The sequence below is a fragment of the Rhizophagus irregularis genome, chromosome 15 (genome assembly GCF_026210795.1).
Source record: "Rhizophagus irregularis chromosome 15, complete sequence".
In the NCBI taxonomy this organism is placed as follows: Eukaryota; Fungi; Glomeromycota; class Glomeromycetes; order Glomerales; family Glomeraceae; genus Rhizophagus; species Rhizophagus irregularis.
The window spans coordinates 1,053,581-1,065,820 of NC_089443.1; the positions used below are offsets into that span (position 1 = coordinate 1,053,581).

General features: G+C 28.1%; 2 protein-coding genes across 2 annotated transcripts; one reads left to right on the plus strand and one right to left on the minus strand.

Annotated features, from left to right (window-relative positions):
- Positions 1 to 1,482: 1,482 nt before the first annotated feature.
- Positions 1,483 to 3,799, minus strand: OCT59_006989 (uncharacterized protein). Its single transcript, XM_025309974.2, has 2 exons — positions 1,810 to 3,799; positions 1,483 to 1,719 (listed from the first exon to the last, which is right to left on the minus strand). The coding sequence occupies exons 1-2, from the start codon at positions 3,769 to 3,771 to the stop codon at positions 1,705 to 1,707; spliced, it is 1,977 nt and encodes a 658-aa protein (XP_025187697.1). The 5' UTR covers positions 3,772 to 3,799; the 3' UTR covers positions 1,483 to 1,704.
- A 262-nt stretch (positions 3,800 to 4,061) lies between these two features.
- On the plus strand, positions 4,062 to 11,868 carry OCT59_006990 (uncharacterized protein; the record flags this gene model as incomplete). The annotated part of the gene is made up of 11 exons (XM_066140937.1): positions 4,062 to 4,256; positions 4,330 to 4,402; positions 4,557 to 5,084; positions 5,216 to 7,543; positions 7,648 to 8,132; positions 8,196 to 8,732; positions 8,797 to 9,157; positions 9,236 to 9,810; positions 9,875 to 10,405; positions 10,487 to 10,859; positions 10,942 to 11,868. 11 exons carry the CDS (start codon positions 4,062 to 4,064, stop codon positions 11,637 to 11,639), a joined length of 6,684 nt encoding a protein of 2,227 aa, XP_065998438.1. The 3' UTR covers positions 11,640 to 11,868.
- Between the last annotated feature and the right edge of the window lie 372 nt (positions 11,869 to 12,240).

Here is a 12,240-nt window from a genome sequence, read left to right on the forward strand (position 1 = left end):
ATTTGCTAAGTGTCCCGACCTTTTTGAAATCAGCTGTAAAACACATCTAAAAATGGTTTGTAATGTTTTTATCAAAAATAATTAGTTGTTGCGAACCGTGTTAGAATATAGTATACATGGGGACGTAATTATTCTAGATAATTCGGCATTTAGGCGGCGTATTGGTGAAATTTATTACGCCAAATTTTTGTTCAAAGATTCATATTAAAATAGTATTACGCCGAATTTGTGTAATGAGACCTAATTCGCCCTCATGCATAGGGATATACAGTAGGTGCTGTCGAAATTCTTGAATTACAGCAATTACGGCGTCGGCGTTACGGTATTTGTTAAATGCCATAACCGTAAAAAAATTACGGCATTAGGCATACGGCATAAGCTGTAATTTGCTTCGCAGCCGTCGACGGCACCTATAGGTGGGAACGACTCGCTCGGTTCGATTCGGTTCTGAACCGATACTACCTAAATATATATAAATAAATATGAATACAATAGTGATAATATTAAAAAATGTTGAAACGTGAAGGGTTCGAATGCAGAGAAATGCATTTATGTTAGCATTGTATATAGTATAAGAAAGGAGATTTAATTATTTAGTAATAAAATTATTTGTGCATATTAACAAATAGATAGATAATACAATTTAAAATTTTATAATGTAATGAACAAACGATCAAAAAAAAAAAATCTGAACAAAACAAACTAACAAACAAACGAAAAAAATGAATAATTTTGATTTGCGACTTTACGCAAAAATTGACAAGAAAACACATAAAAATTGACATGAAATTTTTCTATGTAGCATATAGTAGGAGAGTTAAGAATTTATTTTATTAAAGGTATGATAAAAACTTACAAATAACGTAACTACATTAAGATATAATATGTCAGTGTGTTCTTGAAATTATTGCCGTCAAATATTATAAATTTGTGGCTTTGAATTTCAAATTTATAATACATACAGTATATTGTAACTTAAATTATGTCTGTATAGTGTATACTGTAATCTTCGGTCAAATAACAAAACAATTTGATTTAATGAGAATTTGGACCAAACGTAGACCTTACTACACATCTTTTAATTCATACCATTATGATTAAATTCTGACTGTCAATATCGACTTTATTACAACTTCGTGTTTTGATATTTTCTATAGAACAAACCAGCTCCTGCCTAAGTTTGTGTCAAACTGGAAGATCACGTGATTGTTCTGATAACCACCGTGTTTTTGTTAAAAACTCAATCCTTTGGGTTTTATTTTCCACAACTACCCTCCCCACGTGATCTCAAAATATTTGTCACCCCGCGTCACACCCTGTTGTTATATTGCTTGACAGATGTGTAACCGGTTGATCCATTTCGGTGGCTTAGCTACGGCTGCCAATTGTCAATTAGATATAGCCAAAGATAATTATATATTTTTTTTCCATATAATTACGGCGATTTAATGTATTACAGTATAAATCTAATATGCTAATATTAATCTAACAACCATTGATCCCAAATGGTTATAAATTTTATTTATTTTAATATATATAGTATAATAAATAACATTACAATTACATTGTAGAAAAAATTCTCTTTTATAATAACGATTAATTTACTTCTAAAAAACTAATTTATTCTAATCCTACAATTGTCAAAATTTTTATATTATTCTAACTAGTAAACTTTAATGAAAAATCTGGGAAATTTTAAATTCCTTATAATGTCTCTACCTTAAAAAAAAAAAATATACTTTTAATTAATATTATTATATAAAAAATTTTTTTATGAAAAAAAATATATATATATATTATAACAAATACCTGATGTACCAGATATGGATCAAAGATTGCACACTTAACCGATAATATTACTGTGTTGTCGTTACCAATTTTTTTAATTTTAACTTGCCCATTTCTTTGTTTCAAAAAAACACAATCAGTTTTTTCGGCAGAATATATGCTAACAAATTTTGGAGATTCAGTATTAAAATTACTATATTCTTTTTTTCTAAGCGTAATTGTACTACAAGCACCATGGTTATGATAATTTGTAATTTTAAGTGTGTAAAATGTAAAATTAGGCAATTTTACAAGGCACTTATCTTTTAAACAATAAGCGAAAGTACATGCCTTAATTTTATTATTCTCATGTTGTCTATAATAATATCCGATAACAAGAGATTCATTATTAGGATATTCACGTACCACAGGAATTCCTAAACAAATTGGGACTTTTGAATCATATTCGATTAGATTATCTGTATCTTGTGCATTAGAATCATAATCATAATGCAGGATGTCTAGTCGAGTATTATAATCAAAATTGAAATCTCTATAGTACCCGATTACCATCCACCCAATTTTTAATTTGCATTCACGCCTTTTAAAGATTTTAAACGAGTTTTGTACACGATGAATTATAAGACTCGGTAGTTTTCCATTTGATGGACAAAGGACTTGACAAGTAAAAAAGTCATTCTTTGATTTCGTTATATCCGTAACGGTTGCAAAAATTTTAAAATCTACATCTTTGTTTTTAATAATTTTTGAGATTTCATTTGGTATACTCAAATTAAATTGGATCGGCTTTCTGAACTCTTCTAAAACACAATTATGATTTTCAGTATGTAAATGATGGATTTTCATTCCAACAGACTTAATGATTCGTTTACGTAAATCTTCAGGTAGAAGCTGAAAAATAATAATCGGATCGCGAAATTCTATACAATCCCAATTTTCATAACTCTTATTTAATGAACTAACCCAATTTCCTATATCTAAATTTTCAATATTATCAGGTTGCTCGCCTCCAATTACTTTTGAATATCTACGACTATAATTATTTGAATTTTCTTCTGAATTAGTAGAACCTTTACCTAATTCTCCTTTCAGATCTCCTATATTTATATTTTTACTAAATTCGTTGGACTTTCCCACAGTGTGTTTAACTGATTTCGTAAAATCATCATAATGAACTCTTCCACCTAAAATAACGTTGGTTGGAATAAATTGACCGAAATCTTTAAGAATTTGCTTAAATTGTTCGGCAGGATCTTCGGAACTTATGGCACTTTCAATTACTTTAATAAATTCCGGCGTTGCTTCTAAATGCTCATATTTCAATTTCAATGATGCTTTACCATACTTTATAAAACGATAATAGTAGTTAGTTTCAACGCAAGATTCTTTACTTTTTGACGTTCCGATTGACACCCCTATTCCCAACTTCACGAAATACCGTATATTAATATCAGTATTAAAAAATAAATTTTTATCCATCATCAAATCTTCACTTGACTCAGATGTGAATATTCCTGTTTCGCATTCTTTATTACCAATTTCCAATATACAATTTTTCATTTCAAACGCTCTCTTATCTGCTCTCTTAATTCCATCCGAAGTCATGGTACGTCCATAATCTAATTTATGTAATTTGTTCAGAATCTTCCAATTAAATTTTGAACATGTCATCAAATTTAAAATGAAAGTATCTTCACTTTCTTCACTTTGACGCACGATTTTATCTAAAAGAATATCCTCTTCGTCCTCAAACTCTATTTCTGCAAATTTACTATTACCATTTTCAATAAACTTTCTTGCAAATGATAATGTAGAATCGATCATGTCTCTTTTTTCGAGTTGTAGTCGCACTTTTGATAAGTTATCCGAAAGATTAAAATGAACAAATTTACATGGTTGCGACGCTTTTTGGTCTATACGTACCACCGTTATTCCAACATTACTAACTTTTTTAGAAAAATAACTTCTAAAGGCAAAAGCCATGACTGATAATAAATAATATAATTTTTTTTTAAAAAAAAAATAAATAAATAAATAAATAAATAAATAAATAAATTCGGACACAATTATAAATTGTTATATTCATATCCTAAATTAAACACCCCCCCTGAAAAAAATGCTCTCCAGCCCGAATTATGCTAATTTTGACCAGAATTATGTAGGTATAATATCAAGAAAGATGCTTAATTCCGGAATAACAAGTTCAGCGGTGATACAACATTATTGTTCCTTTCACGCAAAAAAAAAGATTTCATCTTATATTTCTCATCAACATGACTACTGATGCACTAGAACAATGTGTTAAGAAATACCATTTAAAATATTATAAATATAATGAATTTGATCAAATAAAAGAGATAGGTGGTGGATTAGTTGGTAAAGTGTATAAAGCGAATTGGAAACAAAATGGCAAATGCTTAGTGTTGAAGTCGTTTAATTTGGACAATGTTGAAGAAATTATTTCCGAGGTACGTGTCCGTGTCTGAAAAGAGAAACATGAATCAAAGTGTGCCTGTACTAAGAATAATTGTTCCGTTTTAGATAAAATTATATCATGAAGTTAACTTTAACGATGTGATGATAAAACTTTACGGAATATCTAAAACTGATTCAGGTAGATAATTTTTATGTTTGAAGTTACCACGGAACACGGTTTAATTAAGGATCGTGCATTATATAATAGTCAATCTTATTCAACAGACGGATAATATTTTATTATTATTCTTAATATTATTTTTTAATTATTAAGATTACTTTGAAATTTTTAGATAAAGAATATTTATTGGTAAAAGAATATGCAGAAGGAGGTACACTTCGTAATTATTTGGAAGCGAAATTTTTTTCATTAAATTGGGGAGATAAATACGGATTAGCTCTTCAATTGTCAAATGCAATAAATTGCTTACATGAAAATGGAATCGTACACAAAGATTTACATTCAAATAATATACTTATTCACCAAAATTCAATTAAACTGGCGGATTTTAGTTTAAGTAAACGTATTAAAGATGCCGGTCAAATTTCATTTGAAACTGTTCCTTATCTTGATCCAGAAGTATTTGGTATTATAGGAGAAAATTCACGGTATTTAAATTCATCAGAAGAGAATAAGCAGATAAAAAAGCAGAAAAAAAGTGATATTTATAGTATTGGGGTGTTGTTTTGGGAATTGTCTAGTGGCAAAAAGCCTTTTGCTGATATAAAGTATGATTTATCTTTGGCCGAGAGAATTGCGAAAGGATTAAGAGAAAAAATAGTAGAGGGGACACCTGAAGGATATTCTGTTCTTTATTCAAGTAAGTAATGACTTTTATGATAAATTTGGTACTAATGAATGCACCATTACCAATGAACCAAAAAACGTAAAAGTACTAAGAATCAAAAAACGTACCAACAAATAAAACTAATTGTTTCCTAATTTATATAGAGTGTTGGGATCATGATCCGGACAAAAGACCAACAATTCAAGAGATTGTTGATACTTTAACCCCAATGGTATCTCAACAAATAATTCAAAATCTTAAGCTGAATCATGGATTGTTTTTGAATGGGCATAAAATTGAACCTAGTAAGCGAGCCGTACTTTTTGAAGATGGTATATTGAATATAAGTTTATATGAAGGACAACCCATAGTATATACCTTTATAAATGACCGTGACTCTAATGTAAATTTATTAAGTTTTAATTCTAATAATAATGAGATTGAACTTAACGAAACTCTACAACCATCAGATATATGCATCAATTTTCCTATCGTTGAAATTACTTATACCGCAAAACCAATTTCGAACTTTTTGGACAATGATAGAGAAACATTGTATGAAACCTATGGTCATCTATTCGCAAAGAAAGTTTTAATGGGTGGCAAAATATTTATCGACGACTTTAAACCAGAAACTTCAACGCAAGCTGACATATTTAAATCTTTCTTAACTGTGGCATATGATTCAGCCAAATACGACAAAAAAAATCCGTTTAATAATTTATCCTCTCTAAATTTTTTCCCAAAAATAAGAACATTAGATGGAGATGATTTAGACGCACCTTATAAATTGGCTAATTGGATAAGTGTTTTATATCAAAAGGACATGCCTGATATAATCTCTTATAATGATCTTATCCCTATTTCCGAATTAAGTTCCAGTACTACAACATTAATAACAGACGAAAAACAACCTGGAATTGTTAATTTTAAAGAAAGATTGAGTTTAAAAAAGTGGGTTGGAGATTCAATATACGTCAATATAACGAAATGGATCAAAGAGTTTCGTCTACTTCAAGGCTTAATAGTAAATAAATATTTTGAATTAGAAAATAGCAAAAAAATTTCTATTAATCTCGTCAATATTCCTGACATATATTCAATTGATGAATCTTATTTAAAAATTATGAAGCCAACAACAAATTTAGAAGAATTTTTGATAAATAATAATATATCTAATAAAACTATTGAATCTGACGGTAAACGTTATGATGATAAAACACTATACCTGACGACAAATTTAAAAGAAATTTTAATACCTATTAATATATATTCAAGTAACTCTTTATCAATTAATAAAAGAGCTATTCGATCTAATAATTCAAATTTTGGAGATTATACACATTTTATAATGAAATATGAAAAATATAAGATTCGTTTGAATAAGGATGATATTAACCCTTCAGAAGAATTCAAACAGGCTATAGAAAAAGCACTTGAAGATATGAAACCACTTATATTTTTAAAAGATGTATTTGATGAGTATGGACATTTCTTCCCGCTAAGTATTATTTTGGGGAAATCCCTTAAAAATACCCTACCGAACTCCTCCTTATCTTTTAATTTCGAAAATATCGAAAGGGTTGATTTAGGATCACCACCATTTGAATCTCTAGGAAAATTGAATATTTCTTATTTTTTACCGAAAAAAGGAAATATTGTTAAAATAAGCGATTTACCTGACTGGATACAGAATATAGATAATAATTTAGAAATTATTGAATTTGATAAGATAATCCCTTTATATGAAATCCTTGAAGCAGGACAACAGAAAAAAATAGATTGTATTTTAAATAAGGAAGATAATTTCAAAATTATTATGACGGGATTAGCTGATTTAAAAGATTTTGATATAGACACCGAGAACGAAAAGAGAATAAATATTGACCCTACATTAGAAGATGGAAATTATGAAGTTTTTGGGTCAATTATTTCAAAAAAAAGTCATTCAAAATTAGATGAATTTTTTGTTACATTTGAATTGTATGACTTTAGTGGATTTTCTGCGATAATAAACAAATTATCGGAAACAAATGCTAATATAAAAGAATGTTATATTGTATGGATTATTATTGGAAAACCTTCAAGTTTATCAGTATTTAGCCCAAAAAATCGAGATTGTAAAGTTGATCATTTTTCCATTACATTACAACCTAATCAACCAGATTATCGTATTGTGACTCCTTTCTCATTATCTCAAGGAAACACTATTTTTTTTAATTCACATTCTACAAATTTTGAACCTAAAAATGGCATCAAATTAATAAATTGGTCCTATAATTCTATTAAAATTGAAATGATTAAACCAACTATTAACGTTGATGAATCAGCTTATTCGGCTTTGAGTATAATTTCTAATAGTCATGATTACAAAATAGATATTTTTAGTGTATCTTCAAATTATAAAAACTTAAAGGTTGACAATGAAAAAGTGGATGAAATTTCTATCGATTCAATTGGACACAATTTAACTAAAGAAAATTTTGTAAAAGGTACGATAAATTTCATATTATTAATAATTTATTTCCAACGATCCATTTCAAAAAATCTAATCGAAAATTTCTTTATTGCTATACAACGTAATAAAATAATTAAGAACTGATGATAATCGTTCCATTCACTATTCCGTTTACGAAATTCCTTCCTTTAATTGACGAAATTAGAAACATTCTTAATGAAGTCATTGAGATAACGCAAGCAGCTGAATATAATAAAAGAATTTGTAATGCACTAAAGCAACGAGTTCATGCCGTAGACTTAGCCGTGTTTGATCTTAAAGTTCAAAGAAATAATAATCAAGAATATTTTAATGGAAATAATTATCTACATTTGCAAAATTTAATTACTATTATAACAAATATTAAAAAATTTATGAAAAATATTTCTCAAATGATAACTTTGTTAAAATTAAAATATATACTACCAGAAAATATAGAGAAAGCTCTTAAAGAATTATGCGGAGATTTTGACGTTTGTATAATCAAAATAGATGCAACAAATTTTACCACTACGATAAAGGATAAAATTCGTCCTGAAGAAGATGAACAAAACTTAAAAGCCGATCAAGATGATTTAAATAAAGTAAGCTTAACATTATTTTTTACATTATGCATATAACATAATTAACTATCTCTGTAATTTTAGTATTTTGGACAAATAGTTGGAGTTGACGACAAACACAAAGAAGAAATGATTTCAAAAATCAATAAAATCAGTATAATGAAAACCACGATGGAAAGTTTTTTGGATAAGCAAATGGATAATGAATATAGCCAAAAAAAATATCAAATGAAAATTGATGAAATTTTTCAAGCACATCAATTAATATTTTCTGATTACAAAAAAACTGACAAGAAACCACGTAAGGATGGGATTGTGACTAAATGGGTTAGTGCAAAAAATGAAGAAGAAGAATATGCATTTAAAAGTATATCTGAGGAAAACAAAATTAGCGTACAAAATCAAGTTATAATTCTTAGGGAACTTCACAATTGGCAGAATATAATAAAATTTTACGGTCTTACTAATTATGAAAATAAATGGTATTTAGTAACTGAATGGGCTGAACATGGAAATTTACGTGAATTTTATACAAATAATAAAAATTCATTTGATACCAAGCTAAAATTACGCGTATCCCTCGATATTGCTCGTGGATTGAATTTTTTAAGAACTGTAGAGGTAAAATATTAAATTTATGTTAGTCGTTATTTCAATTATTTTTTTTTTGAAATTTTTTTTTTAGATTTTACATCGTGATATTAGAGCTGAGAATGTATTGATCACAAATAATAATACAGCAAAACTTACGAATTTTAAATTAAGTCGTTCATATAAAGCAGATACGCTGAATCAAAGCCATAATTTAGAACAAATTCGGTACTGTGCTCCTGAAATATTACAGAGGACTCCAGGCTTCAAATACAATAATAAATGTGAAGTTTATAGCTTTGGAATTTTACTTTGGGAAATTTCAGAAGAAAAAACTCCATATGAAAATCATGACGATTTTTTAGAAATAACTAGGCTTGTTCTTGAAAAATATCGGGAATCATTTTCTGAAAATAATCAAATGCCGGACGAATTCAAAAACCTAGCACTTGATGGTATGAGGAACAAAAAATTATATTTAAATTTCCATTAAGATACTACATAATATATTAATTAATTATTTTTTTATTTAGCCGTTGATCACAACCCAGAATCTAGGCCAAAACTTACAACAATGTTTATAGTTCTTAGCGATTGTCTCGAATCTTTCGATTCGCACACATCTTCATCTAAATACATGACACATGCTGAAGCAGCAAAAAAACATGAAATGATCGGTTTAATTACTGAAATTAGAGATCTTCTCGACAAAATCGGTGAAACAGTACAAGCAGCTGAACATAATAAGCGAATTTGTAAAGCATTGAAACAGCGAGTTTATGTTGTGTATTTAGCTATACTTGATCTTAAAGTTCATGGAGACGATAAAGAGTGTTTTAATGAAAATCGTCAATATCTACAAAATTTAGTTGATGTTATAAAGAAAATTAGAGAATTTGTAGCAGATATTTCTCAAATGACAACTTTGTTAAAGTCAAATTATAATCAACCGAAAAATATTGAGAAAACTTTCAAAGAATTATGTAAAGAATTTGACAATTGTATAATATGCATAGATTTATCAAAATTTAACACTACGATTAAAAACGAAATTCATCCCGAAGAAGAAGCTGAAGCATTAAAATCCGATCAAGACGAATTAAATAACGTAAGCCTATAGTGATTTTATATATTATTCGCAAGTTTAATATTAACATTATTAAATTATTTAGTATTTTGAAATTGCCGAAATTGGAGTTGATAATGAGGACAATAAGAAAAAGCTTCTAAAAGTCAATAAAATGAACAATGATATGGAAGAATTTTTGGACAAGCAAATGGAAAATGAAAACAACTCAAAAATAAATCAATCGAAAAATGATGAAATTTTTCAAGAAAATCAATTAATATTTTCTGATTACAAAAAAACGGACAAGGAACCACGTAAGGACGGGAATGTAACTAAGTGGGTTAATGTTAAAAATGAGGATGAAGAGTATGCATTTAAAAGTATATCTGAAAAAGATAAAAGAAGCGTGCAAAATCAAGTTACAATTCTTAGAGAACTTCACGATTGGCAGAATATAATAAAATTTTACGGTCTTACTAATGATGGAAATAAATGGTATTTAGTAACCGAATGGGCTGAACATGGAAATTTACGTGAATTTTATACAAATAATAAAAATTCATTTGATACTAAGCTAAAATTACGCGTATCCCTCGATATTGCTCGTGGATTGAATTTTTTAAGAACTGTAGAGGTAAAATATTAAATTTAAAATTTATTGATCGTTAGTCGTTACCTTATTCAATAATTTTTTTTTGAAATTTTTTTTTTTTAGATTTTGCATCGTGATATTAGAGCTGAGAATGTATTAATCACACTTAAAAATACAAAAAATACAGCAAAACTTACAAATTTTAAATTAAGTCGCTCATATAACGCAGATACGCTAAATCAACACCATAATTTAGAACAGATTCGTTATTGTGCTCCTGAAATACTGGAGAGGACCAAAGGCTTCAAATACAATAATAAATGTGAAGTTTATAGTTTTGGAATTTTACTTTGGGAAATTTCCGAAGAAAAAACTCCGTATGAAAATCATAATGATTTTTTAGAAATAACTAAACTTGTACTTGATAAATATCGGGAACCATTTTCTGAAAATAGTCAAAAAATGCCGGATGAATTCAAAAACCTAGTGCTTGATGGTATGCGAAATAAAAATTTATAATTTAAATTTCTCAAAAAATAATGTATAAATCATCATTCTTTTTTTTTATCTGTATTTAGCTGTTAATCACGACCCAGAATTTAGGCCAAAAATTACGACAATGTTTGAAATTCTTAGTAATTGTTTCAAATCTTTTGAAAACTCTTCACACATGCCTTTACAAGACAAAAAAAACGTATTACCAAAGCATGTTCCAAAGCTACCAGACTTCGAATCATTTAATTACATGACACTCGCTGAAGCAGCAAAACAACATAAAAGGGTTGATAAACAAGGCAAACCCCTCGGAGATGTGAAGACTGCATATAAGTGTTTCGAAGCGTATGCAAACTCCAATACGACAACCCGTAATCAAATTATGGCAAAATATTATAAAGCATATTATATTTCAAAAGGATTTGTTGAAGGTCCTCCGGATAAAGAAAAAATTGTTGCTGACCTATTTAAAGAAGTTGCTGATGATGAAGCAAATGAATTTCCTGATGCGAAATTAAGATATGGAATTTGTTTATATAATGGTAAAGGCGTTAAAAAGGATTTATCAGAAGCTCTCAAATATTTTGAACAAGCTGCTGAAAATGGTTATATGGTAGCAATGTATAATGCTGGAAAACTGTACTATGAAGGAGTTAGTGAAATTGGAAAAGTTGTTGTTGAAAAGAATGTTGACAAAGCTATTTATTATATGAGATTAGCTAATTATCATAATTATGGACTAGCTATCAAATTTTGTAAAGATAATAATATTTCATTATAATTTCCTATTATTTATAATTAACAAATTTGTAAATTGTTAGTTTGTATATTATATAGTATACATTGTATTAGATATAAAAAGTCCATAACCTTATAATTGAGCCTTTACAAATATAGTATTATAAGATCAAAATTTGAGAAGGTTATTCAGTACTAGTACGAATTTATTTATTTGCTAATCATTCCGTACCTGTATATAATATATAATAAAGATCGTAATAATATAATCCTAATTATTAAAAAGAATGTTCTAACAAATAATTAAAAATAAATAGCCGAATTTGTCCATCTGAAATATAAACTTAGAAGGTAATAAATATTTTAAATATCGACTTTTACATAAAGGTTAGATCCAGTATTCGATATTCGGATTTAAATCCGAATATCGAAAGAAACTGGATATAATCCGAAGGATTTGAAGGAAGCAGTTATAATATATTAAATATTAAATAGTCTATATGGAATTTTTGGAAATCAACAATCGTACCGTACTGAAGATCCATATAATCCTCAACAAATAAATACTTGTTATTCCATGGATATCAATGAATTACTAAATATTCACCGATGCCTTGAGGACCGGAGGGAGCATTAGTGTATAT